The 22,219-nt window shown below is 50.8% G+C and overlaps 7 protein-coding genes across 7 annotated transcripts; 2 read left to right on the forward strand and 5 right to left on the reverse strand.

The window, feature by feature from the left end:
* Positions 1 to 22: 22 nt before the first annotated feature.
* On the reverse strand, positions 23 to 3,216 carry AFUA_1G07320 (WD40 repeat domain-containing protein). Its single transcript, XM_745386.2, has 8 exons — positions 3,019 to 3,216; positions 2,803 to 2,960; positions 2,602 to 2,753; positions 1,601 to 2,547; positions 1,414 to 1,548; positions 1,235 to 1,366; positions 883 to 1,181; positions 23 to 825 (listed from the first exon to the last, which is right to left on the reverse strand). The coding sequence occupies exons 1-8, from the start codon at positions 3,056 to 3,058 to the stop codon at positions 163 to 165; spliced, it is 2,526 nt and encodes an 841-aa protein (XP_750479.1). The 5' UTR covers positions 3,059 to 3,216; the 3' UTR covers positions 23 to 162.
* Positions 3,217 to 3,289: 73 nt separating this feature from the next.
* On the reverse strand, positions 3,290 to 5,417 carry ilv3C (putative dihydroxy-acid dehydratase). The gene is made up of 3 exons (XM_745387.3): positions 4,944 to 5,417; positions 4,658 to 4,869; positions 3,290 to 4,591 (listed from the first exon to the last, which is right to left on the reverse strand). The coding sequence occupies exons 1-3, from the start codon at positions 5,362 to 5,364 to the stop codon at positions 3,404 to 3,406; spliced, it is 1,821 nt and encodes a 606-aa protein (XP_750480.1). The 5' UTR covers positions 5,365 to 5,417; the 3' UTR covers positions 3,290 to 3,403.
* A 75-nt stretch (positions 5,418 to 5,492) lies between these two features.
* AFUA_1G07340 (cytochrome P450) lies at positions 5,493 to 7,858 on the reverse strand. Its single transcript, XM_745388.2, has 2 exons — positions 7,395 to 7,858; positions 5,493 to 7,336 (listed from the first exon to the last, which is right to left on the reverse strand). Exons 1-2 carry the CDS (start codon positions 7,655 to 7,657, stop codon positions 5,872 to 5,874), a joined length of 1,728 nt encoding a protein of 575 aa, XP_750481.2. The 5' UTR covers positions 7,658 to 7,858; the 3' UTR covers positions 5,493 to 5,871.
* An 83-nt stretch (positions 7,859 to 7,941) lies between these two features.
* On the reverse strand, positions 7,942 to 10,941 carry yme2 (uncharacterized protein). Its single transcript, XM_077803863.1, has 3 exons — positions 10,559 to 10,941; positions 8,755 to 10,497; positions 7,942 to 8,694 (listed from the first exon to the last, which is right to left on the reverse strand). The coding sequence occupies exons 1-3, from the start codon at positions 10,872 to 10,874 to the stop codon at positions 8,138 to 8,140; spliced, it is 2,616 nt and encodes an 871-aa protein (XP_077660034.1). The 5' UTR covers positions 10,875 to 10,941; the 3' UTR covers positions 7,942 to 8,137.
* A 34-nt stretch (positions 10,942 to 10,975) lies between these two features.
* On the forward strand, positions 10,976 to 11,985 carry AFUA_1G07360 (EMI1 family protein). The gene has a single exon (XM_745390.2). It carries the CDS (start codon positions 11,112 to 11,114, stop codon positions 11,793 to 11,795), a length of 684 nt encoding a protein of 227 aa, XP_750483.1. The 5' UTR covers positions 10,976 to 11,111; the 3' UTR covers positions 11,796 to 11,985.
* Positions 11,986 to 12,272: 287 nt separating this feature from the next.
* AFUA_1G07370 (uncharacterized protein) lies at positions 12,273 to 12,937 on the forward strand (the record flags this gene model as incomplete). The annotated part of the gene is made up of 1 exon (XM_745391.2): positions 12,273 to 12,937. Exon 1 carries the CDS (start codon positions 12,308 to 12,310, stop codon positions 12,935 to 12,937), a length of 630 nt encoding a protein of 209 aa, XP_750484.1. The 5' UTR covers positions 12,273 to 12,307.
* A 401-nt stretch (positions 12,938 to 13,338) lies between these two features.
* On the reverse strand, positions 13,339 to 21,575 carry AFUA_1G07380 (glutamate synthase (NADH)). The gene is made up of 4 exons (XM_745392.2): positions 20,100 to 21,575; positions 19,976 to 20,016; positions 13,901 to 19,913; positions 13,339 to 13,827 (listed from the first exon to the last, which is right to left on the reverse strand). The coding sequence occupies exons 1-4, from the start codon at positions 20,273 to 20,275 to the stop codon at positions 13,677 to 13,679; spliced, it is 6,381 nt and encodes a 2,126-aa protein (XP_750485.1). The 5' UTR covers positions 20,276 to 21,575; the 3' UTR covers positions 13,339 to 13,676.
* Positions 21,576 to 22,219: the final 644 nt, after the last annotated feature.

Genomic DNA, 22,219 nt, shown 5'->3' on the forward strand with positions numbered 1-22,219 from the left:
CGGCAACATTCCACCATGCGAGAAACCATTGAGATCGGTTCATATCAGGACCGTACATATAGTCGAATTATATTGATAAAGCTACCTGTGAAAATGCCGAAACCCAACCCCCAGTTGGAACCCTAATCATTTACATGAATGAGAAATAGAATTTCACCAGAATTAAGCCGCCAGTTCATCATCGTCGCCTGTCTCCATGTATCGCCGTTCGGCCAGATCCCGGATCTTGTCTTCCAGCACGCCTCGCCCATATCGTTCCGCAATCTTCGCTGCGGCTTCAATCATCTTTCCATTGCGATCCTTCATCATACGAACTAACTCCAAGGCCTTCATGCCTCGCTCCTCGCCTTCTCGGCACTCAACTGCGAGCATCTGCAGAAGGATCTTATCCAGTTCGATCTCTTTCCTGGCCAGCTCGACCCGTTGACTAGGCGTCGCGTTGGTGGAGGACAGGAGATCCTGGAACAGGGAGAGGAGAACGTTGCCCCGGACAAAAGACTCCTCAAACCGTGCTGAAGCGTCGTTGCGAGATTCATCGCCCTCGTCGTCGGATGCTTTTTGCGGCCTGTCGGATATCGGGATCCTGAAGTCGAACTCACTGAGCAGTGGGCGAGGAAAGTAAGGATATCTATCTCCTCCTTTCAAGATAATGCAGTGAAATTTCTCTTGTGCGACTGCCACAGGCCAGTAAGTTTCCTCTTTTCGCCCGCCTGCCAATCTGTCAAGCTGTTTCGTATCGAGTAACGGAACCCAGCGAGCCTGGCCATGAGTACGCCAGTGCTGCAAGATGAGGAGGACACCTTCGGAATCGTAGATGCAAGGATCCTGGAAATATTAAGAGTACGCCACCAATACTGGAATCGATCCGCGCAGATGACTCACCCCTGTATCAGAAAAGAAGACGCTGCGTAATTCTGAGCCCTCTGGAAGAGCAACCACGTCCTCATTTTGACATACTTCATCCCTCTTGACATTCTCAATAGAGTATGTGAGGGTCGCTGTGAGTCCATCGCTCCCCAGGGGTCCGTTGCCAATCGTCATCACATAATCGCGCCATGCAGCGCACGTTACAGCTGGGCTTTTCTGTCTGTACACCTTATACGGTGTCCCGAACAGGGTATACACACGAACGTAGTCCTTGGTTGTCACAGCTACAATATATGAATCACTTAGCGCCAGCGCTATATCTCCGTCAGCCGCCAGTCTTTGAATGAGTCGGGCTCACAGTGCCTACCTCTGATCAACTCTCCTTGAGGTAACTGTGTTCGCCAATCCGCACGCGTTGTCCAGGTCTCATGAGGGCGGTAGAATATAGTAGCGGGACTGCCATCGGTCGGGTTATTCGAAAACAAAGTTCCGTTCTCGTCTAGGAATCGTTAGCATGCATCTACACAGCTGGATAATGTTCCATACTGAGACATGCGCGGTCATAGAGATAGGGGTCGGTGAAGTGAAAGTCACGGTGTAGTTCTCGGTCATAGAATTCCACGGTCACCGTATTATGAGTCTCCTGATCAACTGTCCACACACAGCCGGTCAGGTTCAAACCTAGCTCAGTCAGTGCATTGTTACTCGGCTGATGCTCAAAGTCAAGATATACAGAGATACCGTCGATTTCCTCTCCAAGGTGTGCTCCCTGGCTGAAGAGGAGGGTGGACCTTGGGCTTTGTATAGCTGGTCAACAATCGTTTCTCAGCAGGGCCGGCAATATCATCGAGATGTCCATTTGTTCGTTTGCCGTAGAGGTTGACGCCCTCTGCATAACCAGCCCCATCATCATCCTCGACAAAGTCATCCATGCCCTGATCAGAACCAAGAAGATCATCGAGAGAATCGGGCGTTCCTCCTCTTCCAGGCCGCTCTATTGACTGTTTTGGTCTGTTCGTCAATGATCGACCCGCATTTCCAGACACCTCCGCCAACACGCCAGGAAAGATAGGCGCGGCCTGGAGAGGCTTCTGGATATGATGCTGATGTTCCTTTGGCACAAACCCATCGTAGATGAAAAGCTCACCATCCGATGTTGTAAACGAGAGTGAATTATTGGTAGGATGCCAAGCAAGATTGATAACGTTGGCGAAGTCGTAACGGTGCAGCACTTGCTGCGTTTTGGTTTCCCAGATTAAAATCTTGCCGTCGGCACCAGCTGTGGCAAGAAGAGCCCCATTTGGTGACCAGCTGACCGATGTAATATCTCCGTTGTGACCACCCGAGAAGACCTTTTCCTTCTTCCATTCAGATACAGTATAGATTCCGATGTCTCTGGTCACTTCGGCAGCTGCAAATGCTGTGCCATCAGGGTGCCAGGCGATCTTTGCCGTTGCCTCGTCCTCCGCTTCAAGTCGTCGGATGACGCCGTCCAACTTCCGTACTAATTCTGGCTCCTCCAAGAAAGTCGAATAAATGTAGAGAAGACCGTCAGTACACGAGACGGCTATGTATCGTCCGTTTGGATCGAAGGAAACGTGCTTCGTGCCTTTGGCTTGCTCTCGGAGGTACTTGACTTTCGTCATGTCTTCGATGTTGACGATCTTGACTGTGAGCTCACTGGATGCTGTCAGCTTTCGCACGAAGAGGGCCTTCCTGTACGATTAAACTGACTCGCTCGCAACCGCCACCCACTCCCCGTCCTTGGAAATGGCTAGATCTCGGACGGGCAGCGCGCAACGTACTAGCAGCTGTTCCATTTTCCCTGATCCTATCCCATACTTCCAGACCGTGCCATCTTCTGCTCCCATAATAAACGAGTCATTCTGCGAAACGCGTTAGTCTAGCAACCCTTCGACGAGATAGCCGACGTACTGTAGCAACGACGCCCAAGTTGCCATCAACGCCATCGTCGATCGTCTTTGGTTCGCCGTCGTCGCTGACTGTATAGACTCGGATCGCCGAGTTGGAACCTCCAGTGACAATCCGGCGACCGTCCGGTGTGTACGTCAACACAGTTGTTCCGGGCGTATCTGAAGCAATGAAAACACTGTTACCACCTCCCAGTATTATTTCAAGGGCTTCACTTACGGGCCGGCCTGCCTCTGGGGCGGAGCGCTTCTGTCGCCATGATAGATACCGATCAGTAAATGCCGGTAAGGGTCAGCGCTGGAAGCACAATCATAACACTGAGCTATACATCTAAATCCAGCTTGCCGCTGGGTCGACTTCACTACTAAAGTTAGTAGAGGTTTCTCCGACAGCGCAATGCGGAACATCACTGCTAACGCGTGTCTTGCGCTGGGGACGCGTCGACGCGGCGATGACTTTTTATACCCAATCAGGAAATGCAGGGCTTAGGGCACCGGGTCAGGGCAGCTGCCAAGAAATTCTTATATATTACTCCAAGAGGTACCAACAGACCATAATGAGTATATCTTTTCAATGAATTGTAGACATATGGTTGGCTAGTTATTCATTTACTGATATCTGATGGCCCAACGGCTGTTAGGAAGTCAAAATCGGCTCCGTCTTGAGCCTGATTGACTGACCGTTCATACAAGCCTCGATAGCCTCTGCTCCGTGCTCTGTGCAAGCAAGCTGTGGCTGCATCCGCTTCTTTCTTCCTCGTCTCTACACGGAATTTGAGTTCTTCGTCGGAAATTTCCAGGTTGAGCTTCCCGCTATCAGCATTGCAAGTGATCATATCGCCAGTCTGCACCACCCCGAATGGTGACTCTGGTAAGGCTGATTCTGGCGAAATATGGAGGACAATAGTGCCGCCCGCTGTTCCTGACATCCTTCCGTCCGAGAGACGCAGCATATCCTTGATGCCTGCAGAAGCAAGCTTGCGCGGTATAGGAATCAGACCAGCTTCTGGCATGCCGGGATTGCCAATAGGACCTATCCCCTTCAACACAAGCACCGAGTCTTTAGTCACGTCTAGGTCTGGGTCATCAATCCTTTTGGCCAGATCTTCTGGATTTTCGAAAACGACAGCTGGTCCTGTGTGGGTAAGGAGCCTGCGATCTTTGGAGGCGGACGCTTTTATGATCGCGCCGTCCGGTGCGATGTTACCTTTGAGGACAACGAGAGAAGATGAAGGGTAGAGTGGATTGGATAGTGTCCTGATAACCTGCTGCGAAAGTGGGAATGTGCGAAATGGAGATGCGTCCAAAACCTCGCCCAAAGTCTGGCCAGAGATCGTCATGGCTGAGAGGTGCAGAAGGGGACGAAGAGTGTGCAGTAGCGCCAGCATACCCCCAGCATTATGGAAATCATTCATATAGTTGTCACCGCTGGGCTTCAAATCAATCAGCAAAGGAGTGCTCCGCCCAATCTCCGCAAAAGTATCTAATGTTATAGCTCCCTGGAGCTTGGGATGCCGATTAACAATAGCCATTAGATGGACGACGGCATTTGTCGATCCCCCGATCGCTTGAAGAACTGTGATAGCATTCAAAAACGACTCTTTCGAAAGAATATCTTGCGGTCTCCTCTTAGCTATTGCCGCGGCCACAGCATTGGCTCCTGTCTCTTCTGCGATCCTGACCCTGGCAGACGAGACTGCGGGCGCAGAAGCACCGCGCAGGGGCATCAGCCCTAGAGCAGCGGTGACACAAGCCATCGTACTGGCAGTTCCCATCACACCGCAGGTCCCGATCTAGAAGCCTGAGTCAGCGTGATGTATTGCCGACAATTGGGAATCGCTGTAGCAGTAGAGACAAACCGTCGGTGCCAGCTCGTCATTGATAGCCGAAATCTCCTCTATGTCTATGTCTCCTGCACGGAAAGCCGCCCAGTTGTTGCGGCAGTCAGTACACGCACCTATTCTCTGCCCGCGGTAGCTTCCCGGCATCATCGGTCCTGTTACAAGCGGCAAGACTGGCTTATTGGCCGAGATACCACCCATAAGTTGTGCGGGAACGGTTTTGTCACAACCTAGCTCAGTCAGACATGATCATCCTATGTCTGGGGTGCTGGCTTTGCAAGAATAGGGAAGCGTATAAACGGACCTCCAATCATGATACACGCATCCAGCGGCTGGGCTCGAATCATTTCCTCCGTATCCATGCTCATCAGATTGCGCAGGAACATGCTGGTCGGATGAGAGAATGACTCATGTATACTGATAGTAGGAAATTCTATCGCCAGGCCCCCATTGAGCTGGATACCGCGCTTAGCAGCCTCGATCAGCTGGGGTACATTCGCATGGCAGGGGTTGAACCCGGAAAAAGTATTGATGATGCCAATGATCGGGCGGGAGAGAGCATCCTCCGAGTATCCCAATGCCTTTATGAAGACTTTTCTGAGGAAAAGAGAAAAGTGTGCATCTCCATAGGATGTCAGACCTTGACGCAGACCGAAATCAGAGCATATAGCTGCTGATAGATTATAGTCTCTGCTCGGGGAATGTCCTGCCTGGTCGTCCTGCATCGTTATCGACTGAAAACAGCAAAAGCAAGTATAATTTACGTATGTATTTGCTGTCCTTTTCTAATTTCAATTGCAGAACAGGAGTCTTCCACGTCCTCGCTCATGAGGCGATCAATGATCCTGATAGCGTCAATATCGGCACAACTCCGTGATCCGGATATTTCTCCGCTTCGCCTGTATAGTAGTAGGATACATCTCACATGTGGAGTACACCTATGTTCTGAGGCTTTGGATGAAGCTCTTCATGAACAAAACGACTCCATGCTAAGGTAAATGACTACTATGACAGGAACCACATTGATCCAACCCGAGATTACGCTCAAAAAAAGGAAGTAAAGGGAACTCATGGACAGGCTTTCGCACACTGCGACAAGCGGCTATATTTACATTTAAAGAGATATTTCTCGAACCATAACATCACTCGTAATCTGGGACATGGAAAGAGAATGCCCTCGTCATAGCTGTCTAACTGCTGTTGCAAGAACTCAGTTGAAGTCTTTCCACTGTCTATACGCGCATTCTCAAGCGTACTCTAATGTCATCCTTAGGCAAATACGCCCCACTGGAAGGCCTATGTCCTGGAACTGTCAAAGCTTTGCCACTTGCCGGTTCGATATCCCACGTTGAAATGATTGCAGCAGTGAACAGTAAGTTCATCCTTTCAGCGAGAGCGCGGCCCTTGCAGCCCGAAACGCCGGCCCCGAATGGATAAATTGTGTGCATGTCCGCCTTTCGTGCGCCTGTGTCTGGATCTGTGACAACAAACCGGAGCGGATCGAACTGTTCTGGGTTAGAGAAGAGCCGAGGGTCTCTTTGGACCATCCCGTGCGCCATGACTATGTTTCCTCCTTTTTTAATTCGGTAAGTGCGTGGTTCGGCCAAGCTGGCAGCTGCAGCATCCTCAGGAGACTCAGTTACAGTCAAGTCAGAGGTGACTTCACGAAAGGAAAGTCCTGCTGAATCTAACCGCATAGTCTCATAGAAGCTGGCTTTGAGCAGTGGACAAGATCGAAACAACTCATCCGGATCAAGGGAGACCTTGACGGGTTCCTGGAATGGGAGCCCAGTCTCCTCGCGACTGGGTCTATAGACCTTAACAAAGGGAGCAATCTCCTTTCGTACTTCCTCCAGAAGAGCAGGGTCAGAGTAGATGCGAAGAATATTCCAGAAAACAACGTTGGGTGAGTTGGCGTTCAGGGCCCAGAAAAGAGACAAATGACCAGGGGCGCTGGACCTTGGCGAAAGTCCCAGTTCTTTGAACTTCCGGATGCGTTGCTTCATCGACTCTGATACATCGTCAAGATCACGAAACTTGACACCAGGGTCATTTCCTTCATCCCAAGAGACGAATGCCTGGTGGTAGGCTGCAAGAGCATCCAAGATGCGATCACGCGCTGCATATGCGGCCGAAAGACCTGGCAATGGTAGCCAGCGAGGAGCACCAAGTGCCATCACGGGGAATCTGTTATCAAAGGTCCACATATCATCAAGTAGATCAGGAAAGGCTTCAAGGAAAGCTTGTCCCATCAACACGGATGTGCTGATGTGCCCCACGAAGTTTCTCACCAGAGCAAAAAGGTTCACTTCAGCCATAAGCTTCTCCTGCCCATCGGTGACTTCAGCTTCGCTCCTCCGCTCCCACGGCGCCTGGTCAACCATGCTACGACAGAACGTTACTAGATTAGGAGCTTCGCGTTCAGTGATGTCCTTGGCGACCTTGGAAGCCTCTGTGAGAAATGGTTCTCGCATTAAGAGATTGGGGATATTATGGTGGATGATATGGTGGTCAGTGGCACTGAGGCTACGAATCGCGCCCTGATCACCCCCGACCTTTTCCAACGCGTAATTGATCAATGCATTAGAAGACGTGCCTCGGGAGGCTAAGATGGCCTTAGTGAGCGACGGTGACACTACGACATCGTGCTTCAAGCCACCCAAAATAATGCCGAACACAGCTTCGTTCATGTAATCTCTGTCTTTCCAATCAGTCACTTGACTCTTCTGCAACTGACAGTAACATAAGCACGAACCTCGCCCTTCGAACAAAGTCGATATGATCCCATCCAAACGGAATGCTATGTCCCAACCATGGAAGCCAGTAAGGGACCACTCTTACTGATCTTGGGAGTCTTGCATCTATCCTCTTATCGGGCCAGCTTTTGAGGCCAGTAATGATGCGGGTAGCGAGACATGAGGAGAGAAGAATAGCCAGCAAGATCGGCCATATCCACTCTCGAACATCGTCCATAATCAATGGTAGCAGGCTACTTGGAATTAAGTTATGATTTTCCATTATCCCCGTCCGATGAAACCGGCCAGAAGCTGTAAAGGGGAGACTGCCCTGGCGATGGAGGGAATGCTAAACGACCAAGTAAGGGAAAACAGTCATATGAAGACAAGCCAAGGGTAGTCAAATAGCAATAAAAGCTAGTTCAGAGAAGGGAGCAGAGTTACTTAACAAAAGAACAACGCAAATTCCACGAGGATAATGATTATTCAATTAGTCTACGAAAAGAAACAGAAGGATCCTGATTGTTACAGGATGGGGACCGTAATTTACACGTCCACTTACTCAGCAGTCTATCGTCTTCCTCTGCTGAGAGTGGTCAAACCCTCAAAAACCGCTACTATCGTGAGATGTTTCACTTTGTTCAAGCTGCTATGCTTGAGCGAATTCAAACTTTCAACCTGACTCCATTGATAAAATATATATACATCGTTACATCATCAGACCCAACCAGTTGACACGACTCACGACTCATACATCATCCAATCAATGTTCGCTTCGGAGAATCTTCTGTAGGTATGCACTTTCCTTCTCATATTTCGCAATCTTGTTTTGAGAACTGTATACTTTGTTAAGCAACCATTGGATTCGGTCTGTCAGTTCCCGTGGCTGCCTAGGCAGAGAGCCCAATAAGCTAAGTTCTTCCTCATATTTTTCGATGCTCTTATTCTCTTTGTTGATCTTCTTTGCTATGATCGCGAGATCCATGCGACTGCTCAATGCTTTATTCTCGGTGACCTTCTTGAAAACAGCGCGCAGGACTGGTTTTCCAGGCCGAATTCTCTGGGGGCAGCCGTTGACGGCGGCGATTGAAATGAGTTCGGCGTGCTCAAGAGCGCGAAGGGTGATCTCTCCATTCTCTTTGAAGAGCTCGGAGAGAACAATTTCATTGTATGACAGAGAACCATCTTTGGACTCTGCAAGCCTTTTGATCAGATACCAAGCCTGTTCGTGGGTCCACGACTGCTCTATAGTTTCCGGCGTCAAAAGGAACATCTTGAGAATCTCAGATGCCGATTGTTCGATAATACGGTTGACCGCGCCTTGAGCGTATGTTAGTAATCTAGCATAGAACGTGACTAGTGCTCTTGCTCTCGACGTACCTCGCGGTGTCTCTCCCGCCTCAATACGGTGCGCCATGAATTCGAGATCTGTCACCCTTCCTCCCAAGGCCTCAATGCAAGCGTCTAGGTCCTCCAGCTCTTCAGCCCGCCGTGGCTGAGTCTTTCCATCTTTTGACTCATATGCCAAGTGACTCATAACAAACTTCCGGCCGACCTCCAGAGAACAGTCACCCAGGGTGATTGTGCGGAAAACCGAATTTGGCAACGCTTTGCTCAAAGGTTTGGCGTACGAGACATCGGTCGTGAGGAATATGACATGGGCAATGTTTCCGGCTGTTAGGCCAGCGGCCCACTCGGTGATTTTGTCGTACACAACGCTGCTCTCGGACGCATTGTGCAGGTAGTTGTCAATTACCACCACTGGGCGAAGCTCGGGATGAGCCTCAAGATACTCTTCGTCGGTCAGATGCGAGTCGTTGTCATTCTTCTTCCTGTGCTCCAAGGTCACTTTCTTCAAAGCGGTAGCCGTGTTTTGCCAGATGTTGCTTAGCTGGGCGTCCAAAGTCTCTGAGAACCCTGCCTTGGTCCCAATCATGCCCTGTGCTGCGAGATCGATAAAACTGCTGATGCTGTTCATCCATGAGAAAACCGGCCGGTAGCCTACCTGACTGGCTGCCCTAGCAATTTTCGCACTGTCTCCCCGCGCGTCTTGGATTTGTTTACAGTCGATTACTATCTTATATTTGTAATCGACCAGGGCCCGATCTAATACAAGCTCCCGCTTTCCCGAGCCACGGGGTCCATGAATAATGATGAAGGTTTCCACATTTTCCATTAGCCAGGATTGCAGTCGAGTAATGTCTTCCTGACGGTCCTCCCATATGGCCGTGAGCCCACGAGGATCCGCCCCTTTGCGACCAAAATAGATGATGTTTGCCTTGTTGACCTGTTTGCGGATCCATTGCATCACACCATTCTCTTCGGTCTGAAGCGTCGACTTTATTTTCAGTTCGATGAAAAATGTCCGCATTGGATCAAAGATGGTGACGGTGATGGCGGCCAAGAGGGCGGCGAGCACCGGAATAACGATCCTGGGATGATTCAAAAGCCAGTCCTTAATCATGGACAGCTTGATCTTCCGCTCGTACTTAATCTTGAGCCGCGTACCCGACTTGCCGCCACCTTCTTGTTCTGGGATGGTGAATCCGTGCATACAGTTCTTCGCCATTCCAGCGTACTTGGGCCGAGAGAATTCCACATAGGCGTACCTGGGCGTGACCTTCCCGTCAGACGGTTGTGTCTCTATGTCTCTGATCTTCCCATAGGGGCGAAATAGAGTGTATAGAGTCTCCGTGTTCAGGTCTGCTGCCGATGCTTCGGGAGACACAGGGTGGAACGAAACCTTGAGGCGGGGGCTTGGAAGGCGATAGAGATCTTCTATCCATGGCCTTCCAATGACCCGACATACTTGAACTTCTTGAAAAGGATTGAACCAGGGCCTAATGGGATGCTCTTTCAGATTTTCTTTGATAGAGGCTTCAATGTCGGCGTCGTTGACATCGCCTGGACGAGTGTACTTGACAAACGCGCCACCTTCCCTGAACCGCGGGACAACCTCTTTAACTTGGACATTCAGGTTCTTTGGAACCACTCGTTGGATGATTTGAAAAGTATCCGATGCAGCCAAATGCGGTCTGTCGATGCGCTTGACGGCCGCCTCGTAAGAACGCATACCACCCAGCGGACCCCGCAGCAGCCATTGGAGTCTAGACGGAAAGATATCTAATTTTGAAGCATTAAATTACGCGGGGGGATGATACATGGAAGACAGGCAGGGTCTTACTATTGATAAAAAGGAGTCCCTCGTTCTCTTTCAGATCAATGTGTCCTGTCTCGAGCCATGTCACTGCATGTGAAGTACTCCATCTCGCATAGCGAACTCGAGTCATTTGTGTAGGACGTTTCCACGGTAGAGGGGTTTGGCAGATTCGCGGTACCAAACCCGGGATTCGAGTTCGCATCATCGCAGCGAGGATGACATTCCTTTTTCGAAAGGAAGATTGAAGATGAGCGTTGCCGAAGATGATTGTGATGGATTGATATACAAGAGCACTTTCTATGAGGGGGGAAGCTTGGTGTCTGATTATGACGTCGATCATGAGTGCATGTGTAAAGCCAATACAGCATGTAACAGCATTTATTACATGAGTGCATATATGTTACTCGAGATTACCGTCACAGCGCGTTTGCGGGATGACCTGCGAAATTTGGAGTTCTCCAAAGATAAAAATTGTTTTTTTGCATTTAATGCGTAATTTATTGACGTGAATAACTCGATCCACAGGACAAAAACAACTCCCCATCCCATAAACCCCCCAGCACGCGATAAAGTCGAAATGGGCTGGCTCTGGAGATCATCACCCTCGAAGGAGGAGCCTCAACAGATTTCCTCTGTGCCTTCTTTCTCCGACAATGCGGCGCCGCAGCCATCACCCGCAGCAGAGGCACCAGGCACCATGCCGTCATCATCGCAGTCTCGGCCCTTGAGTCGCAAGGAACAAGCGGATGCAGAGTTCAACCAGTTACTAGAGAGCTTGAAGGCCGACGTATCACGAACCAAATCACCACAGCAGTCGTCGAATGTCTCAGAAACTCCCCTGTCCCCATCATCACCATCACCTTCCGGCCCTCCGCAACCTCCATCTTCGATCGCCCCCGAGTCTCTCTACCCGGACTCCATGTCCTGCCGCTCTGCTTTTGATTACGCGTTTTTCTGTCAGTCGTTTGGAGGCCAGTTTGTGAACGTATACCGCTACGGCGAGCTGCGGTCGTGCAGCGAACACTGGGATAATTTCTGGCTCTGCATGAAGGCCCGTGGAATGGCGGACGAGGAGCGCAAGAAAGTCATTCGGGACCACTACCGGAAAAAGGCCATCAAGTACAAGACGGGCCCGAGCAGTGAAGATGTCTGGGACCTTCGAAGGGAGCCAGTGCAGCATGCTTTCCAGGGTGACTTTGAAGCACTGGAGAGGGAGATGAAGGCCGAGGAGGAAGCAAGTCGCAACGCTGGTGGGATATAGAGCCATCCCTCGCTTTTGGGCCCTGTCTGTTTGTTCATCTTTCATGCCATACCCGACTGGATTGGATACCTGTCCCCTCTGGGACGATTGTATTATACAATGTGGACTACGACTACGGAGTACATCTTATGCTTAGCAACTGGGGATTCTACTGAATGAATCAAGTCTTATTATTATCCTTGACTCGTCGCTCCATTCTCAAACATGCATAGCTGCTCTTTCATGACTCGACGATTCAGAAGTAGCAAGCCCTTCGCCGGTGATATGCAAAGCATTGTGTCTAGAACAAGGACAAAGAAGATCCGCACCGACGCCCCTTGTTCTCATTGTTCATCCTGCATCAAGGCTCATTATCAAGGACTCCAAGTCAGCGCATGTCTCACATCACTGTCACAGGCCTCAGAGGCTGAGCAGACCACTATAATTATAAAAGCGAAGGAACCGCACTGCACAATAATGAAGCTACAGTTCAACAATCCTGCATCCCCAAAAACTCCTCCAAGCCTAGCTTCATGATGAGATCTCGTCTAGCCCACCTCCTGTTCCTACTCATCCTCATTACCGACTGCTCGCCTTCCCCTCCATGGCCCCAATCACCACCGTCATCTCCACCACCGCGACGTCGTTCTCGCAGACGACACCGGTTCTCAGACCGCTTCGCGTGCCCTCACGGCTCCCACACTGACGAAGACAACAGGTATCCGCTGGAGCGCATGCAGTCGCCTGAAAGCCACAACGACAACCATCAGGAAGAGAACGCCCCGCCCGCCAGAAAGACCGTCCGCTGGGGTCCCGTCACCGAGATCCCCAGGCCTGCCTACAGAAGCCGTGAGTGCAGCCCTAGCCCTGGCAGCTATCACCCGTCCTGCAGCGTCGCAGCAAAGCCATGCCTGAAGCCGCTCACTCCGTTGGATCAGGAGATGGCGCAGAGAAACCTTCGGGCTATGGTGGACGAGTCCACCCACCGTCTGAACATGTACTATGACGCCATGGAGTACTTCTCCGGTGACGTGGTTCTGGACGAGATCATGTGTCAGGACGAGAGACAGCTTTTCCAAAAGGCAAGGAGACAATCTTTGAAAGATACGTTCCGCTTCGCCAGGTCGCCATCTCATACTTCGTCCGGGTCGAGCTCGGGATGATCCCTATGAGATGAGTGACTGTAGAACGAATAGTAGTGTCACGACGATCAGGGTTTTAGGTAGCCTTCTCCTGACATAGGAAGCAGAACTGGCGATGAGGAAGGTAAGCTCCTACCTCCAGTCAAGGCTCTCAAACGCAGAATAGGCTCGACGAGTTTCAACATTTTTCTCAGATACACTCCTGGGTGAGCAGCATTATCAGCAATCAACAACATTCTCGACGGAACGAAACCGCAGACGGACGAGGTACGTCTCCTTTATGTCTTTCTTTTACATTCCTGCCAGCACTACTCCGTACACGAAGACCCAATGTCAATCCTCCACTTTGCCGGACAGAAATTATTCTATTTTCTTGTTTCGAAAGGGTCCCCTTTGAAACACTACAAACAGCACAGAAAAATATAGAATAAATTTGAGATTGAGGATAGAAAAGGATATGTACACAAAACAAAAGACAATGGAACTTGCGGGAAATCGTAAAAGCTCCGGCGACCCCTTAATGTTCCCCATAAGATCCTGTAAAACGACGCTGCAAACAAAATCAAACTCGCCTTTCTCCGAAGAGTAATCAGAAAGTGAGGTGCGAGAACTGAAAAGAGTCAGGTAGATACAATTGACCACCCTGTGATGGATTCGGGATCAATCAACGAACTTTTCAACAACAAAAAAAGAGATTTCTTGAATCATTATCATCATGGAAATACGGTCACAGTCCCAGGCGTAGGAAGGTCCCAGTCGTCTAGGCGACAACAGTGGTGGTCTCGCTTGTCTTTGGGACCATGTCAATGGCTGGCCGCCGTACGATACCACCAGTCACAGGAAGCTGAGAGCTGGTGCCCATCAGGAAGCTGTCAACTTCACGTGCACATTGACGGCCTTCGTTAATACCCCTAGAAGACAATGTTAGTCACGGTCCGTTGGCTTACCCAGCCTGGAGTCAACTTCATGTGGCTATGAACTTACCAGACAATGAGGGACTGTCCTCGGCGGCAGTCACCAGCAGCAAAGACGCCGGACACACTGGTTGAGTAATGACCTGGAGGCGTCTTGACGTTCTTACGGGCATCGCGCTCAATTTCATTGCCAAGAAGGCGGTCTTCGGGGCCAAGGAAACCCATCGAAAGGAGAACAAGGTCCGCAGGGAAGAACTGTTCGCTACCCTCAATGGTCTTCATATCCCAACCGCCGGAAGCACTCTTGGTCCATTCAACACGGACAGTGTTGATACCCTTGACGTGACCGTTACCGTCGTCGACAAATTCAGTAGACATGACACAGTACTCGCGGGGGTCCTTGCCCATGTGGGTCTTGACCTCGGAGTGGCCGTAGTCGACACGGTAGATACGGGGCCACTGCGGCCATGGGTTATCACGGGCACGTTCTGGAGGAGGCTGAGGCAGCAACTCGAAGTTAACAACAGACTTGGCACCATGGCGGACAGAGGTACCAATGCAGTCGTTACCAGTGTCACCACCACCAATGACAACAACATGCTTGTCCTTAGCAGAGATGTACTCTCCATCAGAGAGACCCGAGTCGAGAAGAGACTTGGTGTTGCGGTGCAAGAACTGCATGGCAAAATGTACGCCGTCCAACTCACGACCAGGGACCTTCAGATCGCGGGCAACGGTGGCACCAGTGGCGATGATGACGGCGTCATTGCTCTGGCGCAGCGAGTTCAGGGACACCTCATTGTCAGGGCCAACAGCAGTGTTGGTGACGAATTTGATACCCTCGGCGGCCATAAGATCGACACGGCGTTGGACGATCTTCTTATCAAGCTTCATGTTGGGAATACCGTACATCAACAGACCGCCAATACGGTCAGCACGCTCGTAAACAGTGACGCTGTGCCCGGCACGGTTAAGCTGATCTGCAGCGGCGAGACCAGCGGGTCCGGATCCAATAATAGCGACCGTCTTGCCGGTGCGCGTCTTAGGTGGACGAGGAACCATCCAGCCCATCTCAAAGCCACGGTCGATGATGGCACACTCGATTGACTTGATGCCCACAGGATCTTCATTGATGCCCAACACACAGGCGCCTTCGCAAGGGGCAGGGCAGACACGACCAGTGAATTCCGGGAAATTGTTGGTCATGAGCAACCGGTTTAGAGCATCCTGCCACTGGTTCGCAAATACTAATTCGTTCCACTTGGGAATGATGTTGGAGATAGGGCAACCAGTGTCAGATTGGCAGAACGGGACACCACAGTCCATGCAACGAGCGGATTGATACTTGAGCTCATCTTCACTGAGACGGCTCGACAGCTCGGCCCAGTCCCGGGTACGAGTAGCCGGGTTACGGTACTTCTCGCTGCGACGGCTGTACTTCATAAATCCCCTCGTCTTATCTAGGATCAAAGCGGACCTCTTCTTCTCGGTTTTTGAGTCGCTGACGCTGTCTTCAATGTCCAGCATCTCGGCCTTCTTCTCCTCTCCTTCCGTCTTGTGCTTGGGCTTCTCAGCAGGAGTGCTGGGAAGCTGAGGAATAGTGAATTCGGCCTTCTTAGCAGCTGCTGCCTTGGCAGCTTCCTCCTCCAGAATGCGCTTGTAATCAGTAGGCAACACCTTGACAAAGTGGGGAAGAGCGCGAGTGAAGTCCAGGAGGATACGAGCAGCCAGTTCTGAGCCTGTGTAGTGGTGGTGGTCCTCGATTAAACCTCGAACAAAGGCGATCTCAGCAGGATCCTCCAGGCCCGAGACCTCCACCATCTCCATATTAACCTTGGAGAGGAAATCCTGGTTCATGTCTAAGACATAGGCGATACCACCGGACATACCAGCAGCGAAATTACGACCGGTCGAGCCAAGAATGAGCACACGACCACCGGTCATGTACTCACAACCGTGGTCACCAACACCTTCAACAACGGCAGTAGCACCAGAGTTACGAACAGCAAAACGTTCAGCAGCCACACCGCGGAAGTAGCAGGTACCCCGGGTAGCACCGTAGAGACAAGTGTTGCCGATGATGATGTTCTCCTCTGCCTTGTAGGCAGCACCGCGAGGCGGATAGACAATGAGACGGCCGCCAGAAAGACCCTTGCCCACATAATCGTTGGCGTCACCCTCAAGTTCGAGAGTAATACCAGGAGCAAGGAAAGCACCAAAGGACTGGCCAGCAGAGCCCTTGATGTTGGCGTGGATGGTGTCTTGAGGAAGGCCTGCTCCACCGTAGCGGCGACTGACCTGGTAAGACAGAGTAGCGCCCAAGGCACGGTCAGTATTGACAATGTCACACTCAATTCTGCAAGGCAAACCCTTCTCCAGCGCCAATTCGGACTCCGCGATGAGCTTGTTGTCAAGGCGGACGTGCAGACGGTGGTCCTGCTTGCGGACATTGTAAGTAGCCACGCCAGGACGGAGGGAATGAGCGGGAGTCAGGATGAGGGAGAGGTCAATTCTCTCCTGCTTGGCGCTGCGAATGTCCTCTCTGACCCTGAGCAACTCAGCACGTCCAACCATCTCGTTGACCGTGCGGATGCCGAGCTTGGCCATGATAGCACGCATCTCATTAGCCACATAGTAGAAGAAGTTGATCACGTGTTCGGGTGTGCCCTTGAACTTTTGGCGGAGCTCGGGATCCTGAGTTGCGATACCAACAGGACAAGTATTCAGATGGCATTTCCGCATCATGATGCAGCCTAGAGCGATTAGGGGAGTGGTGGCGAAACCGAATTCTTCGGCACCCAGCAAACAGGCGATAGCGACATCGCGACCGGTGCGAAGTTGACCATCAGTCTGGACAACGACACGACCACGCAGATCGTTGAGAACCAGAGTCTGATGGGTCTCGGCGAGACCCAGTTCCCATGGAAGACCGGCGTACTTGATACCAGTCCAGCGAGAAGCACCAGTACCACCGTCATGACCGGAAATCAGGATATGATCAGCCTTGGCCTTGGCAACACCAGAGGCTACGATACCGACACCAACCTCAGATACTAGTTTCACGGAAACGCGGGACCGAGGATTGGAACACTTGAGATCATAGATAAGCTGCTTCAGGTCCTCAATTGAGTAAATGTCGTGGTGAGGTGGAGGCGAGATAAGGCCGACACCGGGAGTGGAGTAACGAGTGTGGGCAATGGGGCCGACAACCTTGTGGCCGGGCAGCTCACCACCTTCTCCAGGCTTAGCGCCCTGGGCCATCTTGATCTGCAGCTCGTCGGCATCGGCAAGGTAGTGGGAAGTCACACCGAAACGGCCGGAGGCAATTTGCTTGATGGCAGAGCGCATGGTGTCACCATTCTCCAGTCGCTTGCTACGCTCAGGGTCTTCACCACCTTCGCCGGTGTTGGATTTACCACCAAGACGGTTCATTGCGATGGCCAATGTGGAATGAGATTCCATAGAGATGGATCCGTACGACATGGCACCTGTCACGAAACGACGAACAATTTCAGTCCAAGGCTCAACTTGGTCGATAGGAATGGGGCTCCGTTGCTCGAAGTCGAACTCGAGCATACCACGCAGAGTGCAGTTCTTGATCTGCTCATGAGCAGCCTTCGCGTAAGCCTCGTAAGACTTGTCGTTCTTGGTACGGACAGCATCTTGGACATTGGCGATACTGACGGGGTCGTTGATGTGCGCCTCGCCTCCATCACGCCAGTGGTACTCGCCCGATTCAGGAAGTCCGGGGATTTCAATGATGGAACGAGATGGGTATCCGCGTTCGTGGAAGGCATATGCATCCTGAGCGATCAGCTCAAAAGTCAATCCACGGATACGGCTTGCAGTTCCGGCAAAGCATCGGTCAATGACGCTGTCATCGATACCGAGAGCCTCGAAAATTTGGGCACCCTTGTATGACTGCAAGGTAGAAATACCCATCTTGCTCATGACTTTGAGAATACCTCCATCGCAAGAAGCCTTGTAGTTCTCAATGACCTTCTCATCGGAAAGTGGCTTGCGAATCAACTTCTCCCGGTTCATCTTGAGAATACACTCCATGGCCAGGTACGGATTGACGGCGTCAGCACCATAACCAACGAGGACACACATGTGGTGGACTTCACGAGCCTCAGCCGTTTCAACAACTAGAGCCGCCAGTGATCTCCACTTATTGCGGACCATGTGATGGTGCACGAGACCCGTAGCGAGCAATGCGGACACAGGAACTCGATCAGCGGAGGTTGCCCGGTCAGAGAGGACAATGATCTTGTCACCATTCTGGATTGCTTCGGTGGTAGCATCGCAAATGTCATCGAGGGCCTGGAGGTAGCCTGGAACACCCTTCTTCTTCTCGAAAGTGATGTCGATGATCTTCACCGTCCAGTCATTGTAGACCTGGCTGATGTTCTTGATAGCATTAAACTCGGGGATGCTCAGGATGGGGGAGGGAAGACGCAGACGGTTGCACTGCGAGGCATCCATCTCCAAGAGATTGCCCTGAGGACCAACGTAACACTCGAGAGACATGACAACAGCCTCCCGAATAGGGTCAATGGGAGGGTTGGTGACTTGAGCGAAGAGCTGGCGGAAGTATTCGTAAAGAAGGCGAGGCTGCTGCGCCATGCAGGCCAATGGAGCATCATTACCCATTGAACCGAGGGCTTCCTTCGAATCGGCAGCCATAGGGCCAAGAAGCAGACTGACCTGCTCGAAAGAATAACCGAAAGCCTTGAGCCGAGGGTCGTTTTGAACAGTGGTGTCGTCGAGTGTGTAACTAAGATCCACATTCTGTTCCAGCAACTTTCGATTGATGTCAGGCAGTTTCAGAAGTTCCTTGTCGAGCCACGCGGCAAAGTCTTGACGGTGGGCGACGGTGTGCTTCAGTTCAGCATCATCGATGATACGACCGGCCACAGTATCGACCAGAAGCATCTTTCCCGGCTGTAGCCGGCCCTTTTGAACGACTCTTTCCGGGTCGATGTCCACGGCACCGACTTCAGAGGCACAGATAATACGGTCATCATCGGTCACATAGAAACGGCAAGGACGCAAACCGTTGCGGTCCAGATTCGCACCACAATAACGCCCATCAGAGAATGTGAAGAGCGCAGGTCCATCCCAAGGCTCCATCTGACAAGCAGCCCACTCATAGAAGGCAGCTTTGGCAGGGTCCATGGCCGGGTTATCCTGCCACGCTTCAGGAATCATGATCATGACCGCCTCGGGCAGAGAAAGAACACCGTTGATCATCAGCAACTCCAGGACATTATCGAAGGCAGCCGAGTCAGAACCACCATCTTCAACGATCGGGTACAGAGAATCCAGCTCGTCACCGAAAATGTCAGACTTAAGAAGGCCTTCTCTAGCTCTCATCCAGTTCTTGTTTCCGCGCAAGGTGTTGATTTCACCATTGTGGGCAGCCCATCGCAAAGGCTGTGCACGGTCCCAAGATGGGAATGTATTGGTAGAAAATCGGGAGTGGACGAGAGCGAAGTGCGCTTCGTAATCAACATTGACGAGATCATGGTAGTACTGGTACACCTGAACTGGGGCCAATTGACCCTTGTAGACAATGTTTCTGTTGCTCAGGGAGCACAGATAGAACCAATTAGCGAGACCAATGACGTGAGTGGCTCGTTTCCGAAGAACATAGAGCTGGCGCTCAAAGGTCCTCTCGTCGAAAGACTCAGGATCGGTGTTTTCTGGCTTATTTCCCTCACCATATGCGGACTTCAAGACCACAAATGGCTGCATGATGATCGGCTCTCTGGACAGAGCAGCAGGTCCCAAGATGGTTGAGTCGCGAGGAACCTCACGCCACCCTAGCACCCGCAAACCGAGAGATTCTGCGATTTCCTCGAGCTTGGCGGTGGACTCCTTAAGAGACTCCTGATCGGGCTTGAAAAACAAGTTACCGACAGCATACTGGCCCAGCGGAGGTAGTTCAACGCCGACTTCCCGGGCGAAATTCTTGATGAAAAATTTGTGCGGAATACTGGTCATGACACCGGCACCATCACCGTCTCGTGCATCAGAGCCCACAGCTCCTCGATGCGTCATGTTGCAAAGCAGATTGCGGGCTATCAGTGAAGAAAGATGTCAGCGAGCTGTTACTCGATCGTACTTGATGGCGATTACCTACCATCGCTGACAATTTTGTGGCTTGGTTTGCCCTTGATGTGACTAGATAACCGCAGGTGTTAGTCGATGCTGATTCTGGACCATCTGACCTGCAGATAACATCCATAGGGAGATGTGCAACATACGCGGCAAATCCTACACCGCAGGCATCCTTCTCATATTCGGGGTCATAGAGACCCTGCCTCTCGGGCAGAGTGTTAGCCCAGCCATAGCCATGCTTTGGCTGGTACTCCGAATATTCATTCGGTTTCTGCTCTTCAACTATATTTTGGCCATAGAGTTCCTGCAAATTAAGACCCATTCTTCCGCCGGCGACCGACAGAGAATGGAATTACAGGGTTGGAAAGGCTGTCACTCCGCTGGGACTGGAAATAGGGACGCTGCAGACAAGACCTGGGCGGGCAGCCGTCGAGTAGCTGTATAGAAAAGAAAGGTGCGTCTAGACTGTCGTCACAAGTATTCAGGGTCAAAAACGCGGGTTTCAAAGGGAGATTATGGAAGTCTAGATGGTTTTTGACCCAGCGTCTAACTTCGAGAGTGATTGTAAGAGACTAGAGAAGGAAGAAAGAAAGAAAGGAGAATCGGAGGATCAGAAAATAAATGAGGAGGAGAGGGAGAGAGGGGGGGGGGAAAGAAATAGCCAGAGGCAGTGGAGCGGGACGACCAAGCCTGCAAGGTAAATTCCGTGAGTAACGAACGATACACTGATACCGTACGGGGAGGAGAGGTCGGGGAATCCACCTCGAGACTCCGATGAGCGAATGGACGGATTGTCTATCGAACTCTGGGAACCCAGGTAAGTAGATAACTATATTGTCCATATGGCTGCTCTTAGTGTGCCAAAAATGAAGAACACTACCATTAGGTCAATGCTAGGCACGTAGAGAAGTAAGGGCGATATCCATTGTCGGTAGAAGGTAAAACTGCTTCAGGGAATCTGGGATATGTCCAAGGACTACTCCTACCGTGGCGAAATGCAGTTTGTCATCATTTACTATCTGGCATCTCGCCATGGGGAGGAGCAAGGCACTGTATCCAGTGTTTTAGCGTACTTCCTTGCTCTGTACAGTAGGATGAGAGGCGACATGGACAAAAAGAGCAAAATCTATAGTACGATGCGTGCATAGTACTCGTGACAAAAGAACCCGAGTGCTGCATTTATTTTCTGTGAAGATTAGTGTCCACTGTATCCGTAGTTCTCGCCGGAAAAAGCACATTTGCGATTCCTTCACACCCGTTCAATCCCGCTTCAGGTGAATGGTGGTCCTTCTAACCTACGGTGCACTCCGTACACAGCTCAAGAACAGGAGAGGAGCCATTCTCGGTATTTGCTGCATTGACAAGAGGGGCCCTGTATAAATACGAATTTTGAGGAAGATCATTGATTCTATAATCCTTGCCAAATAAAAGGTCCGGACGTACGGAGTGCATTATGTCCTGTAAAATTGAAGATGGAGGGGAATTCCAGCATAAGCAGTACCTAGTAGGTTGTTCCAATAGGAGAGAGATAAGACATCGTACACCAATCAGAAGAGAGGCTTTTCAACCTTGGACCTAAAAAGATTAGGTTTCCACTACGTCAAGATCCAAACCCAGTGGGGCACATGGGCCTTAGCTTCTGACTGTATCAGAGTAGATTATTCTTAAAAAATAAAGGCAAACGAAGACGACGCTAGCGCATCCGTTTTGGTCTAATTGATTTACCACCCAAGCCGAGATAGAATACGCTGTTTCGTTTGGAACGGTATCCATCCATATAGCCTTGGTCCATTCAGGATGAACATATTCATAAACAACCAAAGTCCGTTCTTCAACACTCTCTAGATAATTGGAGTTTGCCTCGGAACACTCACAAGGATGTGACGGCCCCGATTTGGAGTAATGCTTTCCCCTCACGCTCATCCGTCAGTACTGAAAGCCATGAATATTTGTGTACAATTCCTGTGTCAGTCATTTGGCTCATACTGTAGCCTACCTGGTAGCCAGTCTAATTGTCATCGATTCTGATTGACTTCAAACCGACTAGCAGACCGCATCTGTTGCATGTCTCCTATGTGAAAGGCACAAAAGGGAAAGAAAAGAAGAAAAGAAAAAAAAAAAAAAAAGGTGAAAAACTTCCATTGCACGATTCCCATATCAATGGTTAGTGTAATGATATAAGAGAGCCTATACAGAGAGCACTGCAGTAGACCCAATTTGGGAATGGTTAGTTCGTCCACGTATAGTCAATTGAATGCACTATGCA

The sequence above is a fragment of the Aspergillus fumigatus genome, chromosome 1, assembly GCF_000002655.1.
Source record: "Aspergillus fumigatus Af293 chromosome 1, whole genome shotgun sequence".
Classification (NCBI taxonomy): domain Eukaryota; kingdom Fungi; phylum Ascomycota; class Eurotiomycetes; order Eurotiales; family Aspergillaceae; genus Aspergillus; species Aspergillus fumigatus.